The sequence below is a fragment of the Aulonocara sp. 'chitande type north' Nkhata Bay genome, linkage group LG7 (genome assembly GCF_057382095.1).
Source record: "Aulonocara sp. 'chitande type north' Nkhata Bay isolate Kocher_YH1m ecotype deep benthic linkage group LG7, A_spYH_male_GT1.1, whole genome shotgun sequence".
NCBI classification, from domain to species: domain Eukaryota; kingdom Metazoa; phylum Chordata; class Actinopteri; order Cichliformes; family Cichlidae; genus Aulonocara; species Aulonocara sp. 'chitande type north' Nkhata Bay.
Window position 1 is genome coordinate 57144665 of NC_141350.1, and position 25713 is coordinate 57170377.

Sequence of the window (25713 nt, forward strand, 5' to 3'; positions counted from 1 at the left end):
GAAAGCTTAAGAGCTTTGAACTGGATATCATTAATTTAATGGAAAAGCTCACCTCTCATCCCAGAGACTTTAGCTCTTCTTAATCGAAGAAGCTTCTCAAGCTAATCACACATGCAGTTTTTGCTAAATCCCACTGCAGGTGGTATCTGCCATCTTATGAAAGTGGGAGTTAATTTCTAAGTCTGAATTTCAGTGCCTCTTAGCTGTAATGTTCACATTGCATGAAAGCTTTTGTTCATAATCATCTGTATTTGTGGGTGGAACTTTGTAGAGTCTTTTTTAAGTGGCAGATTCTGTGATTTTTCTACAGAGGTAGGCTAGCTGTTCAACCCTGTTCCTAGTCTTAATTATAAACTAAGCTAAGCTAATTTTTATTACCTAACTCTAAAAGAAAGAAAATCAGCATTTTTTTTTTTTACAGTATCTCCTCACTTACTAAACTTGCTCATCCAATTATGATAGGCCGTCCTCTACCCTAAATCATCTGTAAAACCAATGACAGAAATCTGTTCTCAGAGCTCAGCTGTAAAATGCTCAAATGATGCTCTTTGCATCATCACACAGCATGTTTGGCGCATTCTTTGCGTGACAAACAGTCTCCCCACATTCATGCAGTCATAGCACAAGTATGACATTTATATGTTTTGTGTGTGTTTGTGTGATCTGTTGCACTGTGTACTCATTACACCAGCCCTCACCACCTCATTCACCCAGCTGCCTTCACTTTTTCCTTGCTCATAATTATTTTTGTTTCCATTTTTCATTCATGTCAGCTTTGTTAATTACTTTTCTTTTAGAGACCCCTTGTCGTTTTTTGCTCACTGTTTTCTCTGTTAATCCTTAGAGTTCCGTTCTCCGTCACATGGGGGCAACCTCAACCGCTCGGCATCTCTGAGCTGCACCGAACGGGCTCCAGAGAGTGGCTCCGTCTGTGGAAGCAACACTCAGATCCCAGGCACACCCTTCCAGTACATACCAGATTTCTGTGTTCGAGCGCTTTCAGATCTTCAGTTTGTCAAGGTAACTCCCTGTTTGACTGACAAACATTTTTATATAAGCTGATTTTTAACTTACTATACTTCTGTATAACACAGACACCCATAGGAAATGAATTATTTATAATGGTTCTATTTCAAGTATAAGAAAAAAATATTTAAAAATTGCTTCCCACAATGCAAAATCTAAACATTTCTTCTAAAAGCTACATATTGAACAGTATTTAAATAACACTGAGCAGATGGAAGAAATAAGATTTTGTGGCATTTAAATCAGGCAAGTACAAATAAATGCTTGAAGTAGATGAAATCTTTCAAAATATCAAATTGTGAACCACACAATTTGTCGACACTCTCTCTCTGACATAACTATGTCCTTTTTGTGGATCAGTGAGTCAATGTCTCACTTACTGGCGAATGGTTTGACATCGCTAGTGTTCACTCCACTCCTGAATCTATATATTCGTATCCACTTTTCATGAAGAGGTGAATTAGGGGGTTACATTCACACAAAATGGCATAAGACTGGAATAAAATTTATTCATTAACTGGAAGACTCTATTAAAGAGACCGTGAGTTTACGCACCAACACACAGCAAAGAACCCAACAACCTCTAAAAGCAACTGGCTCCATTTTATACTCTACCTGATTCCGGTGAGCATCTAGAATAGCCCAAGTCTAGAGTTAGCAAACCAAATGAAAACATAAACATCCACATGAGCCATCATCAAACCACAATACAACACATGAAAGACACATTTATATTTTTACCAAGTCCTATAAATAATTAAATAACATATAGACTTCAACCACTTCTTTATAAATTAAACACCTTAACCACACTCCCCTAACTTGGGATATTGGTTTGCTCCAGGAGCTCATAAGCAGGTGATTGAGCTGCTTCTACTCTTTTGCTCCACATCCTGCAAAAGAAACAACCAGGAAAGGTGAGTACTGTTAACACACTTATCTTAATACTTATATAAAGAATTTAGGTTACAGACAAATGATAATGATAAAATGTGAACAGCTCTAACTAAGGTTCTTTTTCCTGACACAGGTCAGATGGCCAGTCCCCCTGTTTCTTCACCTTCCACAAGCGATTCACTTAAATACTAGAAAATGAACCTAATAAAGAATCACTAACCACAAATGTGTTTTCTTTCTTTTATGTAGTTTTTAAATATGTAGTTTTTAAATACAAATCACTAAAATTAATAAAAATACAGGTAAGGGCTTCCAGCACTGTCACTGCCCACAGTGAATTTCATTAGCTTTTGTGTATTTCTGTGTAGGTTCTCAGTTATCCAACTCATACTAGTTTAAGGAGATTAGTAAGAATGTGACTAGATGTCTTTAAGTTTTGTGAAACTTGCAAAAGTCCTGCTACTTTTTTCCTAAGCTCCTTAGAAAAGCTTACTTGTAGTCAGTCCAGGCAGTGCTGAGATTGATATGTCTTGGGGTCCTGATCTACTGCTCTGTCAACCAGGAGCTGGTGCTTTGGTGTTATCTGCCATGCCCTTTTAACTGTGCTGTGTGTTGACTTTTGCCTAGTCAGCTTGGTTGCTATGATAGGAGCTTCCATGTTGTGGCGAGGTAGGTAATTCGCATGTGTCATACCTTTGTGGAAAACCTTAATGATCAGGATAATTCTTCTTGTTCTAGGAAGTTGTTGTTCTCTTAGGTTATTCAGCTACTTTCTCTTAATTATTCTTACAGGATTGGTCAGTGTCACCTCTGGGTGAATCAGTATTGGTCCCTTTCAGCTGAGAGTACACTTTGGATGGCTCTTTGGAGAACATGCTAGTTATTTTCTTGGCTCTTGATTTTCTGGGTATCTCTTCAACATAGACACTATGGACACTTGTTTGGCCTCTGTTATGAACACATTATGGTGTCTGGTATTCATCCTGTTGTTCTGTAGCCTGTCTGTCATGATGGCGTTTTGCACCCTCTGTTAGCTGACTAACGTTCTTCTGGGCTAACAAGTTGAAATGAAAGCAGGTAGAATATCACCCTTAGGATGTTACATGAATAGGAAATTGTATATTTGGTAGTATTTGTGATATAGCACAATATTTTAATAAGGAAAAAAAATCTCAGTTATGTATGTAGCTACATTACGTTGAGCTATAAATTAGGTAGATCTCTAATGGAAACAGTTACATATCTGTTCTATGGGAAGCAGGGAAAGCTGTGATGAGAGGTAAAATAATTTCTTTCTCATCACATAAAAAGAAAGAAGAAAACAAAAATATTCAGGAATTAGAAAAAAACATTAAATCACTAGAAGAAACCTACGCGTCCCACCAAGATCAGGAAACATTGAACAAAATACGCAAAACAAAACTAGAATTAAATGAGATAATTGATAAAAAAAAAACAAAATTCTTAGTACAAAGACTACACTTACAAATTATGAACATGGTAATAAATCCGGTCAATTTCTAGCAAACCAGCTAAAAATAAATAAAGAAAAAACAACTATATGTGCTGTTCAAGATTCATCTGGGAACACAGTATATGACCCGAAACAAATAAACAACATTTTCAGGGATTTCCATAAAAGATTGTATCCACCACAAATAAACCTGTCTAAAAAGGAAATTGATCAGTTTTTAGACAACATAACTCTTCCAAAATTATTAGACACTCAAGCAATGGCACTGGATTCGCCACTGACATCAGGTGAACTCCAGGAAGCCCTGATAAGTATGCCCAATAATAAGGCTCCAGGTCCAGACGGCTTTCCTGCAGAATTCTACAAAGAAAAACGCACAAACCAATATCTCTGGGGTGATTTAATTGATAAACTCTTTTGCAAGAATATCAGATTACTCAATTAACTGGTCAAAATCTACAGTCCTTCCGATTAATTGCTCCTTCCATAATTTTTCTTCTACACCACTGCAATCGGGAAATATAAAATATTTAGGTATTAATGTTTCTCCCACGCTTGCAGTTCTAACTAAATTAAACCATACCCCACTTTTAAAGAAGGTAGAAGGCGATCTGGCTAGATGGAAATGTTTACCCATATCACTCATGGGAAGGGTTGCCGCTATAAAAATGATGGTCTTGCCAAAAATAAATTATTTATTCTCAATGATCCCAACTAAACCTCCACAAGATTGGTTCAGATCTCTAGATTCATACATGTCCAAATTCCTTTGGAAAGATAAACCCCCACGTATAAGCTTAAAAACACTACAAAAGACCAAGGATAAAGGAGGATTAGAACTACCTAACTTTCAGCACTACTTCTTAGTCAACAGGCTTCAGTTTATCTCAGGATGGCTAAAACATACCTTCTTAGATGAACCTTGGCTAGATGTAGAACAAGCACTTTGCAATAATCTAGAGATTTCAGATCTACCATTTATCAGCTCAAACATCCAACGACATGAATGCTTCAAAAGCGTCAACATCAGTTCTTCTCTGACAGCATGGTGGGAGTTTCTAAAATTGACAGTCTTCATTAATCCCATGCAAACATACACCTATCTGGAACAACCCTGACATATTACATAACAATAATATGATAAACTTTTCAGATTGGAGTGGTAAAGGAATCAAATATTTAGAACATATATTAGAAGGAACAGAATTTATTTCATTTGACAGACTAGTTACACAATATGGGATCAACAAGAATTTTCTTTTTAGAATATCAACAAATTAAATCCATAGTAAAAAAAAGAAATTTAAACTGAGTCAAGTTGAACGACAAACACCACCAAGTGTGGTTCAATTTCTTACTCTTAAAACCCCCAAATTACTTTCCAAAATATACAGAATGTTCTCGTTTGGCTCTCAGCGAAGGCGGTCACACTTTTTCTCCTCTCCTCCTTACCCTTATCTTCCCTGCTTAGCCTCTTGTGTCCTTGTCTTGTCTCGTGTGTATTACTTTCCCTCGAACAGTCTCTCACTGTCGTTCTCTAAAACCTAAAAGAGAATTATGGATTTGATCAACTGGTCTCTGAATGCTATTGACACCGTTTTCTCAACGAGAAGTCTGGGCTCGGGAGAGCCCGAGTGCCCTGGAGGGACTTTCCCTGCCGGATACACGATGGACGGGTGGCAGAACTGGAGGGTCATGTGCCTGGCGGGACTGTCGATCGAGGACGCTGAAGATATCTACCTATTCGGAACCATGATAACAGGGTTCTTGCTGATCGGAGCTGGCTTGGCCCTGACTTATCGGAGAAATAAGAGAGTGGAACCAGCTGTTCAAAACCCCCCCCCCCCCCCAAGGCTGACCGCTGGAATTGAAGCGATGGGATGAGGCGCGACCTCTCACAACGAACGCAGCATGGTTAACACCTTGGAGACGCTTACGGCTGCCGTGAAGACTCAACGGTGCCAGCTGCTCAGGCCCAAGGCTGGAGCCAAACAAAAAATCCCTGATAACGACTGTGTGATGACTATTCTTCCCATTCCATGCAAGGCCAACTGGATTGGCTAGCAGACTGTTTACTTAGCCTGATAGGGCGAAGGACACTGTCTCAGCTGAACTATGGACACGCACACACATACACTTACACTGATAAGCACTCACACATCCCCCATCCCCTTCCAACGCCTTCAATGCTTGTTGCCTCCTGGGAACATGAGGCGGGTCTGAGCCCGCGCTGGAGAGTCGGCGCAGTGGCAGGATGGCTGCTGTGTTGCCTGGGAGAACTCCTTATCCCCTACCCAACCCTGTTGCTGGTCACGTGCTCTACAATGTTGTACTGTGGACATTTATGTGCTTTTCTGTGCAGAGGAGTTTTTTTTTGTTTCCTGTTCTCATGCTGTCCTCCTGTAGCCCAGCATGAGTAGAGGTCTCTTTTTTTACTCTTGTACCTTTCCCACTGTAGTGTACATTTCAGTGTTTTTTCTGTAATGCAACCGTTCTCCGACTTGTATACCCATGTGATGTCTGTGTTGTATGTGTAAGGTCGGGGGGCGGGTTCATTCCACTGCAGGGCAACCTGCCACTGCATGTGGCGAATAAACTTTGAACTTGAACTTGAACTTGAGAATGCTTTCTAAAACAGATGAATCAATATCACTTCCTATTGCAAAATGGGAAGCGGATTTATCAGTTAACTTAGACTAAAACTTCTGGTCTCAGATTTGCTTAAAAACCTTTCATCTAATTAGAAATCCCAGTTTTCAATTAATTCAATACAAAATATGCACTATAAAGGTCATCGGATGTTCAAGATGGGCTTTACGTCTACCAACAACTGCTCACACTGCCAAACGAATTCACCGGACAATTATATCCACGCTCTTTGGTTCTGTCCACCAGTTCAGAAGTTTTGGCGCGAGATATGTGAAGACTTATCAAAGTGTCTGAAATGTAACATTCCAACTTCCCCTTTAGTGTTTTTGTTGGGCAGCTTAGATAATGTCACTACAGAAAAGAATATAGCCCATATGGTTTTCACTGCCCTATGCATAGCCAAGAAAACAGTCCTCATGAACTGGAAAAATAAAAATAATCTTAATTCTAACCAATATAGAAATTATCTATTAGATTACATTAGTCTTGATACAGCCTCTGCCACCACATCAGATCAATTGCTCTGGGCTCCTTTGATCAGCTCCATCACTTAGTGGGGGTGGGGGGTCATAGTTTAGTCCCACCTTTGCTGTTGTGATTGGTGTGGGGGTAGGGACAGGCTTAGGGCATCGGGGGGTTCCCCAGGAGCATCTTCTTTGGAGGGCTCAACCCGGGGTAGCGGTCATGGCCTATTAAGGGCTCTGTTGGCTCTTAGGTGACGGTTTCCTCGTGGCTGCGTGCAGCAGGGCTAGGGGAGGGTCTGTGCTGACGGACGTGGGTTACTGACCTGGTAGCCTGGCTGGCTGCCCCTGGGTGGGTCCAGGACGGGCGTGAGGTTCTGGGGGCGCTCCGTCTCTGGGCTGGGGCCCTGGCTGGGCCTCGGGGGCTTGGGTCCTGGTTGGTGTGTTGCCGGGGTTGTGGGCGGGTGGGTGTATGGGGGCCCAGTCCTGGCGCAGGGTGCCGCCAGTGCATCGAGCCACCTGGGAGGCTCTTCTACTGGTGGGGGATGTTGTTACATCTTGCAGGAGCTCTCCTCTCTTCAGGAACTCACTATGCAGGAGGGGGAGATACAGGAGAGGTGGAGGAAGATCTCAGCCTGGGTGTCTATTGTCTTGTGTAGTGTGGAAGATGAGTGGATGACGGGGTGGGTGCAATTTTCTCTGAGGTGGGGTCGGGTGGGCTGTCCCGGGCTCTGTGGGGCCGGGCGGCGCTGCTGTACTGGGCCCCGGTCCAGATGGGCCTGGGCCCCCTTTCCCTGGCGGGTTGCAGAGTATGGGGTGCCTACTGGGGTCAGTGAGGGAGCTGGCCCCAGGGAGGGGTCACTTGCCCCTCCCTTCCTTCCCTCCCCATCTCCAGCTGCCTCCCTCTTTCCGCTCCACCACAATCACCCACATATGCAGGGCCTTGGGGTAAAGATGTGTCACAAGGGTGCAGGGGAGGCATCCGCCCCTCTGTCCCCTTCTGGCTGCCTGTGCCTCAATTTTATCTCACAACTTAAACATTCATATTACTCACACTCTCATAACACATACATGTAGGATCTTGGGGGTGGGCACGCTACACGGACTCCAAAAGACCATCAGGGTGTACAACCTCACCCCTGGCGTCGTTGCCCACCTCTCAATTTTAAATACACGTAGACATTGAGGGCTAGCAGGAGGGGCTATGCGGTTACCTGCTGCTCTCTGGCAGGTAGCTCCATGCCCTCCTGGGTTTTAAAGGCACCTTAGAACACACATGCATCAACACTACATATGAGCGGGCGGAGGGAGGTTTGGAGTCTTCTCTCACCCCCATTCTCTGCGGCCTGCTGGAGCGGGGGGGCTAGGAGGAGAAGTTGGCCGTCCGACTGGGGTCTGGAATGTGGGGCCTCCCTGCTGCTGCGGAGTCGGGGCGGTCTGCTTCTCCCCACCCCAGTGAAAAGGGTAACACCACCTGGGTCTGGGTGCAGTTCCCCCCTCCAGGGGCAAGGTTACCTAGACCCGGGGCTTAGAGTACACTTGGGGAGTGTGATTGTGTGTACAGTGTCTCTCTATGTCTGTCTCCACGTTGGGTGAGTGTTGAGTAATTGCATATGAGAGCATGAGGGTGGGAATGGATGTTTGTATCTGTGTGTGCCTGTTTGTCTGTGTCCATATGTCAGGTCGGGTATCAGACGCCACCTCTCTGGGGACATCCCAGGTCCTCCAAGGTATGGAGGCCTATCTCCCCCACCACTTCCCCTACCAGTGGCAGACACCCTCAGACATCGGTGCGTTGGTGGTTCTTTGTGTCCGGGGATGGGCGTCCAGGTACACACCGGCTCACTCCTTGGTGGCCCGCTTATCAGGGCCTGGAGCCTGGGGCTCGCTCGGGCCACTTCGGGGGTGGGGTGCCCTCGGGCTCTCGGTCTGGGGCTCGGTCACTCTGGCACAGCTGGCTGCCGGCGGAGCTCACGGGCACATCACTGCAACCCCCCCTGGCTTCTGCTCCGCGGCTGCTGAGTGACCCCTCATTTGGGACTCTCGTCAGCTCTTTCTGGGATAGTGGCGCGGCTGCCCCTCTGTTGGTCTTCCTTGGTCTCTTGTGTTCTGAGGGCCTCTGGATGTCTGGAGTTTTGATCTCCTCCATACCTGCTTGATGCCCTGGTGGACGGGGCTGTGGCTCCCCACACCCTCTAGCAGATCATTACATGAAGGAACCTTTTAAAACAAGCACGTTCATGCTCACAGGTGTACACACACACAAACGACACCCTTTTTGGCTCCTACCTCAAAGCACACTGTGCGCTGTCGATCTTACGTGCTGCACAATAATGTTTAATATTTAGTATTTACAGTTATATTCCCATATATGTGATGGTGTTGTTTTTATTATGTTGCTCTTTGTTGATCGTGGTGATCCAGGTGTTTTGTTTGTTTTTCTTTTTTTTCTTCCCCCTTTCTCACCATCTCATCTCCCCTCTATTTTTCTTTCTCTCCCTCTCATTCTTTCATTCTTTCTCCCTGTCCTATCCCCCAGTCATGTCTGTCCCGTCTCTAAAAAACGAAAATAAAATAAATACATAATTATAATAAAGGTCAATCAAATGGACCAATATGGCAAGGCCATGAGGATCCACTTGGTAAAGTAAATCCAATTGGCATCTTTCTTGGCTTTCAGACAGCAATTCTGATGGCTAAAGATCCAAACGGGACAGGCAAAAAAAAAAAAAAAAATCTATTCACCTTTGTTTTGTCTTGCATAGATCACTCGTCCTCAGTACCAGAATGGTCTGCTGGCATCGAGGCTGGACAGCACACCACAGTCTCCAGAGGGCAGTCACACACGCCTGGACACGTCGGTTTCTTTGCCCCCTGTGACGCCACCAGGGCCACACACCCCACTGCCGCTGGCCACACCTCCTGTGAAGCGCCCTGCATCCAATTCTCAGCCTACACCTCTGAGTGACCGTACCACACTGCCCCAAACCACCTCTTCTTCCTCCAGCAGAAGGCCAAGCCATTCTTTGCCCCAGGCCACTCCTTCTCCAAGCAACCACGCCCCTATCTCCCAAACTCCTCCTTCCTCCATGAGCACCGTCCTGTGTGCCCAAAACCCCAATCTAACTCTGAGCTCCACCCTTTCCTCCAAGTCTCCGCTATCTCCGCCCTCTGTCAGCCCAGAGAACGGGCCAGGAGAGACTACTTCTCTGCTCAGTGAGCAGCAGAACTGCATGGGCCCCCACCGGCCCAGCCACCCTCACCCACATGTTCACACAATCAGTCACGCACATACTGAAAGCACCATTTAACTCAAATCCCTCTGGGATTACCAAAACTACCTGTGCACTCACTATCTCACATTACATACCACACGGGCACTAATTCTGGTTCCTGTTTGCTTGCTGTCACCTGACCCTTCCTTTTGACAAGAAGCTGAGGAGATCAACAGTCTGTGAGACCAATAGACTTCCTCCTCTGTACCTTCCTGCATGTTTCCCTACCAACACTGAAAAAAGACCAAGGGGAGAGGAGAGAAAAAGGAACCCTAATGAGTATGGTATTGTATTCTTTACATGTTAAAATAGTATAACAGAGGAAAAAAGAGCAAACAAAGCAAGACAGAAGGAAAACAAAGCAATAATAATTATAAATAAATTGCATGTTCATAAAGGAGTAGGAAGAAGCATAAGCTTATTTAATCCCACTCACTTTCCAATATTTAGTAATTAATAGTCTACACTTTTTTCTGTTTATGCCCTGTCCATCAGAAATTCTTCATTACAATTACTTTACATGTTAAATGTATTTTTTAAATTATACATGTATATATGTATAAGTATATATATTAGTATAGTATATATATATATATATATATATATATATATATATATCTTTTAATTATATATATTTTTCATTTACACAGGGTTGTGTCTGTACATCTTTTGAAGATTACTTCCCTTAAGTTGTATCTGTTATGCATATAGTTGTGGGTTTTCCCTCTCTCCAGGTTTTTGACATTTTTGCTCCCACATTATTATAATAGGGTAAAAAGAATTGGGGCCAGGCAATAAATACAATTTTGTTTTTGCTCATAATTTTGGATTCTAGCAGTTATGGAAGCAGATCAACAAAAATGAGCACTACATGTGTTTTGGAAGAAAATACTAAAAAATCTCTTCAAATAGAACTAAAGCTTTGGCTGTTAACATCATCACATTAATAGAACAGACATCCCTACTATAATCCTTATCCCTACTATGCAGTTTAACATAAGACGTTTTTGCTGTTGTTTTATTTCAGTTGCATGGACGTTTGAGTTTATCTTTATCAAGATTGACATTTCCAAAAGTACTAGAGTTAACAGTTGAGGCTTATTCCATTAGTGATCATTTATTCAGTTTCTTGTTAATGACAGCCTTCTTGACTTGTTTTTTGAAACTGAGGCTGATTCTAAGAAGTCATTGTTGTGACAGATGAACACTTTTATTTTTCTTATTTCAAAAGAACCAGATTCACTGTATTGAACCGCTTCTTCAGTATAAGTATAAGTAAGTATAAGTTGACACATACTGAAAAACTGGTGGTGATGCAAGTTGTAACTTGTTTTAAACCAAATAGACACATTCTATTATGTCTGATCTTTTGGGGGGGAAAGGCTGGACTTTTCCTTATTTCAGGAAGCCTATTTTTTTTTTTTGAAAAAGTCGTTATGTCAGGTAAATCAATCAGCACAAAAATTACTTATGTATTTATTTTATAAAACAAACAAACAAAAAAACCCTGTGGCTTCCTGAAAAAAAGCTCGAAAATTGTAGCTTCAAATTTGTTAATTGGTAATAAAAATCACGAATTAAGGTGTAATTAAGGTGCTAAAACACTGGTACGGTCCTTTAATGCAGTGTCACTAGATCTGTGAAGGTGGGTGTCGGTTTGTGCCTACCTCCTTAATGCATTTTTTAAAATTTATTTAATTTCCAGGAGCAATATTAAAATATTTATTTTGAATAATATCGATCTATGAGTATTTGACATTTAATTTGTTATTTATTTGACTTTTATTTATTTTTTGCTTACTTTTACTTTTGACAAGTTAGAGGACAGGCAGGACAGATAATATTTATCTTGACTGTCTTCCACTTCCAGTACATATCCCTCACTGTGAATATAGTGTCCATCCAAAAGAGGCTGAAAGAACTGGACATCAACTGTTTGCAACACTTTGTGTTCACTGATATGTCTGATCTCTTTGTTATAAATTCTCTACTAAAGCTAAGTTTGATGCTGCTTAAACCTCAACAACATTGAGATGAGGATTTAAATATTCCAGAGCAAGTAGCATGTGTGCTCATGGTTTTTCATAGCAAGTGTATTCACAGCACATTTGGCTGCTTAAAAGAAACATTATCTGTTATCCAAAACTCCCAACCAAAGTCTGTGCTAGCTTCGAATGATCTTAAATAGGACTATAGTTAATTAGAAATATTGGTGCAATTTTTAGAATTAAACATTACATAAGCAGGTTAAAATCTGTTAGCTTTTCAAAAGACTGGAAACTGACTACCTACAAACATCTCTGAAGCCTTTGGAATAAAACAAAAACAGACTAACTGGAATCTACAGTGTATTTTCCTTTAAAACTGTAGTATGTTTATTTGGTTGGTTAACATTGTTTAGTTTTTAGCACCTTTAGCATTTAGGTCTTATAAAAACACAAAAAGGCAGATTTCCATTGTGATTTTTTGGTAATGTTTTCAAATGTAAGTCTTATTTTCACCCGACTACACACTGCACTGTAATCAAGTACATTTGAGACGTAGTACAAAGTACAGTTGTACAGTCAGACACGGTGTAGATCGGTTGTAATCTCGAGGTGTTGAAACACAGTCTCAAACTAGTGCTGCCCCCACTTCGCTGCTCTAGAAAATTGTTGAGTTGCCAGTAAGCACAAGGTTAATAAGCGATGGGCAAAAGTCGGCTTATGACTTGATCTTAGAATGTAGCTTGTTTGAATTTAATGGACAACAAACACTGCATGTCTTCACGGTGATTCACACCAGTAGTTTTAACCTTTCCCTTAAAAATCCTCTCTGTCCTTGTTCAGTATTCTAGACCAGAGATACATTCATATCCTTGATACAATGTGAACTACATTTTAAAGTGTATTTGTAAATAGTACTGTTCAGCCCATGTTAAGAAGAATGACAATGTTAAAGCTGCTAGTATGTAATCTATCTTTTTTTCCATCTGTCTAAAAGACAATTGAACTGACTTTAACGATAACATAAGAGAGACTATTTTTTTGAAGATCTAGTGAAAGATATTTATTTGAAAAAATACCGACGTATAAGCTAGTTTTACAAAAATGCATATGAGTTACATAGCATAAAACTCTAAAAGTAAAAATTCCAAAACATTGGTTTTTTCCCCCCCAGAGGGCTAAAAACTGGGTTCCTCTCCAGGAACCAAAAGGCCACAGATTTACTGTGAGTCAGTTGTTTTGGGTGTGAATTAATTTTTTTATCCTGCGATCTTGTTTTGAAGTGGATTCCATTGTAGTTTAGACCATCTTCTTAGGGCTGTAAGGGTACACAAAACTCACTGTTGGTCATAAGTGCAAACGAATACTTTGTTTAATTTATACTTAAAACTAATAAGTGTTTAACTCACACGATTTCCAAAACCAAGGAAGTCTTATCATGAAATGAACTTTTTATACCCTTACACCCATATTGTCATCATTTCAGTTTTGTACCTCAATGATGCATATTGCAAAACTGATTTTTGAGCATAGAGCAAAACTGTAGCCTTGTAGTATTCCATTATCAGCATACCAGACACTAGGGGAGGTCCGGGCAGCTAATTTTTGCCCAGGGGACAAATATAAGTAAAAACTAGCCATGGAAAATAGCTGCACTATGTGAAAATATAGAGTTTATTTAGCAGGATCTTTCTGACCAGGGCAAAAAACCTGTCTGTTTAAAGCATATATATGTATAGTCAAACTAGCCTTATGTTCTGTTTCAAGAAAATGTCCACTTCTGGTTAATACATGTCATGTAGCAATTAGTTTTACTGGTTTCCAGTAAAGCCACTGGTTGGCTGTTTGACTACCAGTTTGTGTACTGGGAAATGTGAAAACTTACTAAGTAACGTTGTATTTATTGTAAACGTTCTATTTATAATTTGTTTGTTTTTATGTGCACAAGGTATCTGTCAAAATGGGCTTCCGGCTGTAACACACAGCTTTTATTGGGTTACTTTGCCCAGAAACACTGTGTTCATTTCTTCTTATTGTTGCTTGTGTTATATTACTGTAAATATTCTGTACATGAAGAGGTGCTGGGGACACATGGAAAAAAGAGCTTTACTTGTAATGGAAGATGAAACATGATTTTTCCCCTTGTTTTACTAGGAGGGCATTGCATAGCAATAAACAATGCACAAAGTTGGCCTCAAATAATAATTTACTTCTACTGTCTTCTATAGTATTCTTCATAAATGGCATGAAAACCAAAGCTAATTTTCTCTGCCAAAATCTTTCTTTTATTTTCTACTCTCCTCCTACACTTCCTTGTCACTTTTCCTCATGTTTTTTTTTTCCAGCCTGTCTTATTTCTGTTCATCTCCTGCTGGATAAAGCTATTGAAATTCCTTTGGCTACTGGCTTATCAACAACACCTGCTGTGTTGGTTTTAACACTGCATTGGTGCTGGGATTAAACCTACACAAAGCTTAAACGTTTTATGAAGCACAGTGAGGTTTCCTGCACTGTGTATCACTTGAAATTGTTTGAGGTTTCATGCATTGAGGGTGAAATACATTTAGCAAATTCCAACTGCATGTTTGCTGTTTGATTAGTTTTTCTGAGTTGCAGACCAAATGTAAGAAAAGTCAGTGACAAACTGACAAATACAAAACTCCAGGCCCTGAAGGCAAAAAAGTCTGCTTTCCCTTTCCTTCTGTGCCCAGAATACCTGTTTAGCAGGTTTAAGTGTAACGATACATTTTTCTTTTATTGCAAGGGTTGAGCAGAGATGGAGCACTTCCAAATAAGGATTGTGTAATTAAAGCAATGTGTATATATTATTTTCTAACTACTGTAAGGCATAAAAAGCAAAACGAAATCTGAGGTTAATAAAGCTGAGATATATTTCTCTACAGAAAATCTGTCTGACTCTGTGTCTGCAGGAAAATGAGCTTATTTCACATTAACTGTTGTGAGAATTGTTAGAAGACATCTGAGAAAGTCCCGAGGCAAAGTCCAGTCCAAACAGTGGTTGCACACATGAAGCAAAAGAAGATTATTTCCATCTTCCAGTGCCAAGGCCCCAGCACAGAACAGAACAGGCCTCAGTGACAACAGATATGATATTAAGTGTGAGGTAGTACAAAATGAAGATCTGAGGTGGGCTGCAAAGTGGATTGCAAATGTATAGCAACTGTGTGCACACTGAGGCTAAAGCAGCCTAAGTAGCACGTCCTATCTGAGATTTACTGGATGGGTGATTTATTAGTTGTGTAGAAGGTCATAACCGAAGTAATCAGCTATTACTGTCCCCAGCTGGCTCCCTCACACCACCACAGATGCAGGGTCTTGAGGTACAGGTGTGTCACTGAGTTGAAGGGGAGACATTCCTCCTCTGTCCCTTTCTGAGTGTGTTAGTGTGTCTCCATGTTGGGCAAGTGTTGAGTATTTGCATATGTGTGCATAAGGGTGGGATTGCATGTTTGTGTCTGCGTATGACTGTTTGTCTATGTTTATGTGTCAGGTTGGGTCTTAGACTCTACCTCTCTGAGAACATTTCAGGCCCCCCCATATGTAGGGACCTATCTCCCCCCACCACACTCTGGTGATTCCTTCTTGGGCTCTTGTGCTCTGGGGGGCCTCTAGATGTCTGGGGCCTGGATCTCCTCCAGGTCCTGGGGGGCAGGGCTATGGCTCCCCACACCTCAGCTGTTTGTTTGCTGGCATTGAGAGCAGCAGAATTAACTGGGATTGCACCTGAGGTTGATTTTGTGGCCTACCTGAAATACTTCTTTGTTTGATTTACTGCACAAATATAAAAGAAAAGGAGAAAAGGGAGCACACATTGCAGGGAGGCTTTTATTCCTTTATATTAAACAGCATGAGAAATTAGTGAAAAATCAGTGACTTGAAATAAATAAAATTATTAAAAGCTTTACTGAGACACAAAATCATGTCACCAGGGGCGCTGCCTGAAAAATAGAAGATGCTAAAATATTATTTTAGATGATTAGACATTTGTACGGACTTATGTGGTAGGGGTTATCAAGTCTGAAGTCTCGCACTATGTTGAATTCAAAAAGTTCATTAATAATTACGAACCTATAAATGCTGTTGACAAAGCTGATTAGAAATAGGGTTATCTGAAGTTCAGGGTCAGGACCACACATCAAACATTCTCTACCCTATAAGTTTCTGTTGTGTTTTCATGCCATAGCCATTGCAGGGATCTGCAAGAAGCCTTTCCCCCCCCCCCAAATATCTTAAAATGCTTTAACATGTGTGGTGTTGTGGTCCTTATTCATAATTTTCTGATAAGTCTGCTCATGGTAAGTAAAAAAACAGCAGTACAGCCTAACAGGGATGTGAGAGTGTTCACATTCTCTATCACAAGATTAGACCGTTATCACGCCTGACTTTTGCCCTCATCAATCCTGTCTCTCTTTAGGGCTAGTTAATGGTGTAGTTATTAGTGGATAATACTGATACTGAAGTTGAGGCTGCTTTGTTCTTTGCTACATGTAGAGATGCATGAAACACTCTCAGTGCAGTTGCTCAAGACAAAACTAGACCTACAGTCAGTGTTAAAATAAAATTGCTATAGTTTTTATTGTTGAATGGATAATGTGTAGACATACAGTCACAAAGTGTATATATATCTATATCTATCTATCTGGTTTGTTCCATGGTTCATCAGTTCCAAATGTCATTATAATGAGTTTCGTTACTAACGCTGCTCTTTTTAAGCCAAATGTTTTTCATAAATGAGAGAGGTTTTCATACCTTGGCTTGTTTGGAACAGGATTTGTTTGGGCATGTTGAGAGTATGATAGCAAAGGTTGAAAGGTTTTGGCCTGAAGAAAGGCCTTCAGCTGATGTTTGCTGGAGCCACAGCTGTAAAGCTGCTTGTCATGATGTCGGTTTGTATATGTGGTGAGAGGGAAACATGAAGATGAAACTAGGAGATGTCCTTACTGGATCATCAGAGCTGAACAGGTGATGGAGAAACAGGTTTACCTTTTAGGTGACAGGAATGAGTTGAAGGGAAGTCGTGAACTGTTTCTGAGAGACAAATAACACCAGGATCCTTTTCTAAGTAGCTGACAGCTGCTAACTGTGCAGGGGCGGGTCTAGCAAAGTGTTGCCAGGGGTCCATGTAGGGCATTAACGGGGAAAGGGGGGCACAAGGAAATACTTTTCTTTCTTATTCTCATTTAAAATGTCTCGCTTTAAAAAAATTTTTTTATCTGAGTCTTACAACAAACAATTGATAGATTGATACATATATACCATCAGAACAGTGTACATCACTGCCACAACATCACTGCAAACTACACAATAGGCAGCCGCTAAAGCGTTTAAGTTTCAAAATAGAACAAATGAAACAGACTACTAAATTGTCAATTCCACTTAGAAACAAAATATTAATTCTAAAAATAAATCTTAGTTTGTTTTACAGAAGAACAGACAAAATTGACTAACTTTTGTCAATATCAAATAAACTGAGAACTAAAAGGAAATTCTCAATCTCTCCTTGTTGTATAGCTTAGCTTTTCAAACTGTTTTAACAGTTACTTTAGTCTGACAAAAGCCGAATGGCGAATTAGCGCTTCCAGTCAGTGATTGAGCATGCACCGGTTTATTGTATTTCCAGACTTGCTTTTGGCACAATTTACCGTGTGCGCTACTCTGTTTTTTGTCAGACTTGAAATAGCCGAAATACCTTCACACTACGGAACTTCTATGGCTCTTCCGTTCGACAATCTCTCCGGCATTGGAACCATCATCTGTTTTCTCTTCGGTAACCTTCGGTCACGCTCTCGGCACACTCATTTCCTCTCGGTAGATTTTTCTCTAGTCAGCACACTCATTTCCTCCATTACCCAGGCGGCATGGCGGCTGGCTGCTTGCCAAACAAATACACATGTGCGGCTTGGCACTTGTGCTGTACGTAACAAGTCACGTGACGTGACGCTGCGGCTGTGATTGGTTTGGCTCTGCGCTACTTGATTTGGATTGGCTGTTCTTCTTTTTTTTTTTTTAAGAGGACAAGAGAGATGAGGCCTTTTCCATCGAGAAAAAGTTATTTCGCAATACATATCATTATCGTTCTATCGACCAGCTCTACCTCTGATCGAAAAGCAGATTTTTCTCGTTTGCACAAATTAATTCAGATTCACACTAATTCTGTTCACAACAACAGAATGAGGAAGAGGGGGGGAGGAACACAATTAGATTGAGTTACAATTGGATGGAAGTCGAGGACAAGGAGAAGGAAGCTTAGGATGAGGAGGAAGAAAAGCAGCAGGAGCATCTTTAGGGATCTCTATGATGTCATTGAGGTTGGTTTCATTAATATGGTCCTCTCACAAAGAAATATGACTTGTTTTAGTTCACCTACTTCCTGTATTAAATAGTGATGTGCAAAATATTGTGGAAAACCACAGAGCAGGCAGGTATAGGGCATCTGCAGTAGGGCTGGGCTATATCATACCATTCACGATAATACCGGTGTAATTTTGGGCAACGATAGGAAAATGAAATATAGTGATAGAATATGGGTAAAACGCGCATGCGCAGTGCCTATGTTTACATACGCACATGGCGGCGACACAGAATGAGAAGAGCGAAAGTGGATCGTTAAATGAAACGGATGAACCAGAATTGGTTTGTAAAAATGCTGCAACTTCAGTGGTGTGGAACTGGTTTGGCTTTTGTCCGTCAGATACACAACAAAACACTATTTTTGGTAGAGCATGCTAGCGGGCCGTCGTTATTACCGTGTTGTTTGGAAAATACGGCACACTTAAAATCAATCCTTTGATTTTTCTGAAAATCGACAGTGCCCCTTATAATCCCGTGTGCCTTATGTATGAATTCTGGTTGTGTTTACTGACCTCGAAATGATTTTATGTGGTACGCGGCGAAAATCTGTCAAATGTTTCAGTACGACTTTGCTAAGCTACGAACCCGCACCGCTTGATGGATTGTCAGAGCATTACGGCTATCGTAGGCAGGAGCCTCGCAGAGTGATACGTACTGCGCTTCAACATAATATTACCGTATTGTGTGTGTATAACCTCTTTTTAAGTTTTGTGGATATTATACATGGTTATGCTGAGGATATGTCGGCCAATTTCCACTGGAAATGCCTTTTGGTTAAACTGTCAGCAAGGAATTTGCACTGTTACATTTTTATATAACTCTAATGCACATAAAAAACAGCTGCTTGTTTAAGTGAAAATACATTGATGGGGTTTTTTGCACTAATAAAGTTGTGGAGTTGTAAAGTATTTTGTCTAGTGTCATTTATATCGTCAGTTATATCGTTATCGCAAATTTTCAAATGTATATCGTGATAAATATTTCTGGTCATATCGCCCTGCTCTAATCTGCAGGTAAATGAACATCAAATTTCTCAGGCTAAAATCTGTATTATACTTTTAGTCTTAAGAACATATGTTGTATATTTATCACCCTTATGATAAAACCCATGTCAGCCATTGGTTTATGGACTTTGTATTTTGAAGCCTCAACATTTGCTTTATTGCTATGTTGGTTTTTGTGAGCCTTTTGGGACCATATTAGGATGAGGGATCAGAATCTGGAGTCGTGCACACTATTGTTTCATTTAGTGTGTATCTATAAGATTTGTACAGCAGATCCAAGTTGTGCCTTGAAAACAGGAACGCTGTCTGCATAGAAGAGAACTTTAATAGTAGGCTTGTAAAAAGTGAGGCCTTGTGCTCACATTTGCTGCAAACATTCGTTTAATTCTGTCACCCTGTTTTGATGCAGAATTCAGTTGAAATCAAGCAAGAACGGGACTTTCTTTTTTAATGTGTTCTTGTGAATTGATTGTGTATCGCATACATTTGATTTGACTTCCTGCGAGACAGCAGTTGTCCGCTGGCCAAAAAAGTTTTCCAAATACCTCCACGTGATTAAGCCTGGATTTAGAAAAGAATAGCAAAAAAAATCTGCACCTCCTGCTTTACATGCAATTTCTGATTGTGTGTTTAGAGGCGGCGGCGAAAGGGGAGACCTCGGCTCATCCAGCTGGAGAGCCTGACCAGGAGGAGTCGAACATTAACTCAGCTCTTCCAGGGCACCCTGCAGACTCAGCTGCTGGCCTTCGCGAGGGAGTGCGGCCGCCGCTGGGATGACGTGACCGCCAAACAGGAGTCCATCACAGGTCGACTGTAGGTATGCGAGTCAGACCTTCTGAGGAGGGTTTCAGTTTTCTCTCTTCTTTATAATTGACCCTTGTTTTCTCTCTCTCAGCTCCTTGTCTCAGAGTGGGAGGGATTCGAAGCACAAAGGGAGGAGCTTGTCATTTGGTTAGCTGATATGGATGTCCCCCTGAGTGAGGTTGACCACTGACAGGAAACACCTGTGAAAAACTGAAACAACTGCAGGTGTGGGGTTGTTTTGATATAACATATATTTGATATGATACATATATCAGAGACATTGTCCTAAACTGGACTAACAAAGGACCATGAGTCCAACATGAAACTTGCCTTACATAACGCTGAAGTTCATTGATCATTTTAATCAAAAACTTGTTGTTGAAATATTTTTACTGAACATGCAAACATCTGCTGATGAAAATGTGTTGATTTTATTGGTCTGTTATGAAGCTATTGCTATTTCTAATGTGTTTTGTATCACTTTCTGATGTTTTATTAATTAAACAATACATGTATTGTTGTGTTATCTATAGATTATTACTGTTTAAATGACTAATATGTGACATGTATTAGTTGTGATGTTGTGCTGAGGGTTAAAATGCCTTTTTGTCTTTTGGTATACTACGAAATGGCAATAAACCATTAATATATGTCTATGCTGTGCTCGTATTTATTTTACCCTGCTCAAATTCAATTTATGTTAGATTTTATTTTGAAAGATTTAAAATGGTTTAAAATGGTTCATTAAAGAACCATTTCAAAAAGGTTCTTTAAAAAAACATTTTTAATCATTTTTAAAGAACCATTTTTAAAAAGATTCTTTGAAAATGTCATGGTGCTGGCCCAGCGTTTTGTGTTTTATGATTATGTCCCTCTGTTCTAGTTATTCTGTGTCCTCCCCCCTTGTGTCCGGTTTGGGTTCTAGATTTCCTGTTTTGTTCTGAAAGTCTGTGTCTGTTGTCATTGTGTTCAGCTTGTCTCCTCCGGTCCTCATGTGTATTGGGTTCAGCTGTTCTTCCCTCCTGTGTGTGATTACCCGATTACCTTGTGTGTGTATATTTAGTGGGTGTCCGTCTGTGTTCATTGTCGGCTCGTCTGCGTTTATCTGTGTATCTCTGCGTTTTTGGTATCCTCCGTCAGTCTGCGTCTCTCTGCCTTTCACCCCGTGCCCTGAGGATTTCTAGTTGCTCTTTAGTTTTCCCAGTTTAGGTTTCCGTTAGTATGTCTCATGATTCGTTGTCTGTTCCTGCCACTGTCACCTGTAAATAAACTCTTACTCATATCATCAGTCGGCTGCCTGCATTTTGGGTCCTCCTTTTCCTCCACACCACACGGCTCACTCCGCCAGCCATGCCAGAAAAACCATTAAAGGTGCTCCAAAGAACCATTTCTTGATGGTTCTTCAAAGAACCATTGTTTGAAAGGTTCTTTGTGGCACCAAAAAGGTTCTTCTATGGCATCAGTTTAAAGAACCACTTTTGGTTCCAGTTGGCACCTTTATTTTTCTGAGTGCACCCACCCAGCTGTATAGAAACTCCGTCATGCTAGCTAGCACGCAGTACGAGTTATTGTAACTGATGGTAAAAAGTCAGCATAACGGAAATAAATTACACCTAAACTTGGTTTATATCTGACTCAGATACACTGCAGGTCATAACTTCTTACCTGAAGTTCAGTTCACCTGACACTCGGACCGCCTCGGGTCTCTCCTCCTCCTGCCTCACCTTTCCATCATCCACCTGCTGGCCTCCACCACTTGCTAATGTTACTGAATCTGTGGAAGCTCCGCCATAGCCACCACCAAACAACTGAGTTATTTTTACACATCGGCCAGCATCTGGCCAATCCACCACCTTTCATTGTTTATGCCGTTACAACAAAAAAAAATCATAGGCCCATAAAAACGAAAAATCACCATCGGCCCACCAGGCAAGTATGCCTGATGGCCAGTCCAGCTATGCTTGCAACCCTGAACTTATTGTCTAATAAAGGAGACATGGAAATAGCTTTAGTTTGTTGTAGATCAAAGTGGAATTAATTTGATTGATTTAATAGGTATTCTTGGTGGGAATCCTGTATTCTAGTAGATACAGTCCCAGCAGCAGGAGATTGGAATCGAGCATAATGACATTTTCTAAATGATCAAATTAAAATGCAGACATTACCGTAGCACTGCAATGCAGAGTTTGCACTTCAGTGGTTTCAGGTACGGCAAACCTACACACATAAAATCTATCTCCTCAGCGCAGGACTGGTCTGGCACAAATAAATCGGGCCTGGCATTTTTGGTCCAGGCGACCAATCATGATCACTCACAAAAATGCATCAAAAATAAATCTATGTTGATTATGTACATAATTCATTGATATTGAGAGACTTTCTTTGTAATTGGTCCAGTTGTTGGTTGGCTCTTAGTTTCACTGCCCTGCAGCATATGACACTAAAAAGCTACACTTTAACTATTAGGTGTGGCTCATGATCAAAGCATCCATGCATTTTACCTGAATCCTTGAGTCCCTCTATCAATTTGGTTACCACGTTGATTACACCTTCCTCTGTCGCTCTGTGAGGCCTGGTTTCTAGTTGTTACTGGTAATATAGTTCACGATGCAGCAGATATTCTACATGTCGGTTAATTTGACACGTTTTCCTGCATTTATTTTTAGTTTCTATTTCTCTTTCAGCGTTTTAGCTCCACATTTTCGCCACTTCTTCCACACTAAACTCAGTTTTACAAGATGCGTAAGGGCACAGCGAAGGTACGGGAGAGACCAGTTGCCCTGAGAGATTTGATTGGGCAATCCAGTGTCGGTAATGAAAATAAACCAATGGGCTGTGTGTAGCACTGTATGTACTAATATTCTATAAAGCACTAGCACGTTGCTAGTTGCTACGATCAGTAAAACATGGCACTTCCAGACATAACATAATGTAGTCCCAAACGTTTTATTTTTATTCTTCCAGTTGCGGAGTTAATGCTGTTGAATTAAAAAGACGATTACATTTAATAACATAAGCTTAATCTATGTATGATTTTGATTTGTTTGATTTTATAAGTTCAGCAAGGATTCTGTCCTATGTTAGAATATATTGGCGTCTATAGAATAACAATACTGTTGAAAAACTGCTTTCTACAGAAAAAAATCAAGCAGTAAAGCTGCACCTGATGCTCTCTGCATAGTACCATCGAGGAAATACAAAGACTTCAGACACTACTGATCGCTTTGCTTTTCCGGGAGAAGTCCAAGGAATCTTCCAGTGGTCACACCACTTTCTGGAGACCTGATTGGTTAGTAAGTGGTGATTTTATACCTGGTAATCTCTAATCAAATCAAATCAAATCACTTTTATTGTCACATCACATGTGCAGGTACATTGGTACAGTACATGTGAGTGAAATTCTTGTGTGCGAGCTTCACAAGCAACAGAGTTGTGCAAATACAATAACATAAACAAGCAAAATACAAGAATGGCTACATCTGAAACTAATAAATATATGTACAATATATAATAGTATATGCATTCCTGGATGTGTATACTAAATATTTTTCTACGTGTGTGTGTGTGTGTGTGTGTGTACACACATATTTTACAAGTTAAATAGAGTAAACAATAAATAAAATATATAAAAATATACAGAGTTGAGACATGTGCAAAACAGTGGCATTACTGTACAGTATGGAGTGCATAATGTTGAAGTTCCAGTAGTGAAGCTGAGGTGTCTATGAGGTGTTCAGCAGTCTGATGGCCTGATGGAAAAAGCTGTCTCTCAGTTTGCTGGTACGGGACCGGATGCTGCAGAACCTCCTTCCTGATGGAAGTAGTCTGAACAGTTTATGGCTGGGGTGACTGGAGTCCTTGATGATCCACCCCGCTTTCCTCAGGCAGCGCTTCCTGTAGATGTCTTGGAGGGAGGGAAGCTCACCTCCAATTATCCGTTCAGAGCACCGCACTACTCGCTGGAGAGCTTTGCAGTTGTAGGCGGTGCTGTTGCCATACCAGGTGGTGATGCATCCAGTGAGGATGCTCTCAATGGCACAGTGATAGAAGGTCCTGAGGATGCGGGGGCTCATGCCAAATCTTTTCAGTCTCCTGAGAAAGAAGAGGCGCTGCTGCGCCTTCTTCACTGTTTTGTTTGTGTGTACTGACCACGTAAGATCCTCAGTCAGATGTACACCAAGGAACCGGAAGCTGCTCACTCTCTCCACAGCAGCGCCGTTGATGGTGATGGGGGTGTGTACTTCTCTGCACCTCCGGAAGTCCACTATCAACTCCTTTGTCTTGCGACGTTGAGGGTGAGATGGTTGACTTGACACCAGTGGGTCAGGGCGCTGACCTCCTCCCTGTAAGCCGTCTCATCACCATTGGTGATAAGACCCACCACTGTAGTGTCGTCCGCAAACTTCACAATGATGTTGGAGTTGTTAGTGGCTGTGCAGTTGTAGGTGTAGAGTGAGTATAGGAGAGGGCTCAGTACACACCCCTGTGGAGCACCAGTGTTCAGTGTGATGGGGGATGAGGTGATGCTGCCCAGTCTGACCACTTGGCGTCTGTCAGACAGGAAGCTAAGGATCCAGCTGCAGAAGGAGCTGCTCAGTCCTAGATCCTGCAGTTTCCTGTCCAGCTTCGAGGGAACGATGGTATTGAATGCTGAGCTGTAATCTACAAACAGCATTCTCACATACGTGTCTCTCTTCTCCAGGTGTCATTTGATGACATAAGGACAAAAACTATGTTCCACGTCCAGTTACATTTGTTTTTGTGCTTCGTGTTCCCTCCCTAGTCTGCGTCTTTGAGAACTGTCTCATGTTTCCTGATTTACTTTGGTAGTTCTTGTCCTATGCGCGTTACTGCCCAGTAACGTTACTGCCCAGTAACGTTACTGCGTTACTTGTAACGCATTACTGTAATCTGATTACTTTTTTCAGGTAACGAGTAAAGTAAGGGATTACTATTGCAAAAACGGTAATTATATTACTGTTACTTTCCCGTAGGAATGCTGAGTTACTGCGTTACTAAAACCATGATTTTTTTGCGAGAATGTCTCATGACAGTGACATAAGCGAGTGCGACATTCTTGACAACAGCTGTGTGCAGATCAACAATGGATCGAGTGCGGGAGAGAGTATGAGCGTGCAGCGTCTAAAGCGTGGAAGTACTGGCCTTACTTACTGAGTTTGATTACATAAAAAGTGACAAAAACATTAGCGTTCATTGTGCATCGGAAGAAAACTTTTTACAGCGAAAAAACCCCCTAAACTTCCAAGCAAGCACCAGGAGTGCGCTACCACGTAATGGGAAACTCACAGAGAAACTCGCAGATTCTTCAACTGACCGCTGCGGCACACCTGCACCAGGGCAAACCTCCGCCTACGCCACTCCTGCTTTACAGGTGAAAATAGAGCAAAAGGACTGCTAGTCTTTGATTTTATTTATTTTCTGCTGTGTTTTGCACAGCAGAAAATAAATAATAACTCTTTCAAATAATTTTGCATCTACACTGAAAAAAATATGTTGTTGGATTTACTTAATTCAATGGTGGACATTTGTTGCACACAGATGTTTTGCTTTGGCAGCAACTTAAACAATTGAGTTAAATTAACACAATTTATTCATGTTCAATAAACCTGTGCAATTTGTGTTGATAAAATGTGACTTAAACATGTTTTGATGAAGTAATTTGAGCTCTTGAAATATTTTAATCCTTCACAATTTTCTCACTTTATCCCAACACCATTCAATAACTTTTACCCAATACTACTTGGT

At 41.2% G+C, this 25713-nt stretch overlaps 1 protein-coding gene across 6 annotated transcripts in view; it reads left to right on the top strand.

Moving 5' to 3' along the window:
• Positions 1–20512, top strand: part of LOC147326364 (metal transporter CNNM4-like) — a 46653-nt gene extending 26141 nt beyond the window's left edge. For 2 of the 6 annotated variants that reach the window (XM_086301571.1, XM_086301572.1), the window contains 2 exons: positions 845–1020; positions 9273–10296. In XM_086301571.1, the coding sequence (XP_086157697.1) occupies positions 845–1020; positions 9273–9818 (722 nt within the window). In that variant the 3' untranslated portion in view covers positions 9819–10296. Of the gene's footprint in view, positions 1–844; positions 1021–1870; positions 6007–9272; positions 10297–19777; positions 19961–20038 lie in introns of those variants that run through there. The other 4 variants (XR_015130447.1, XM_086301573.1, XM_086301574.1 and 1 more) reach the window with 4 other exon arrangements.
• Positions 20513–25713: the final 5201 nt, after the last annotated feature.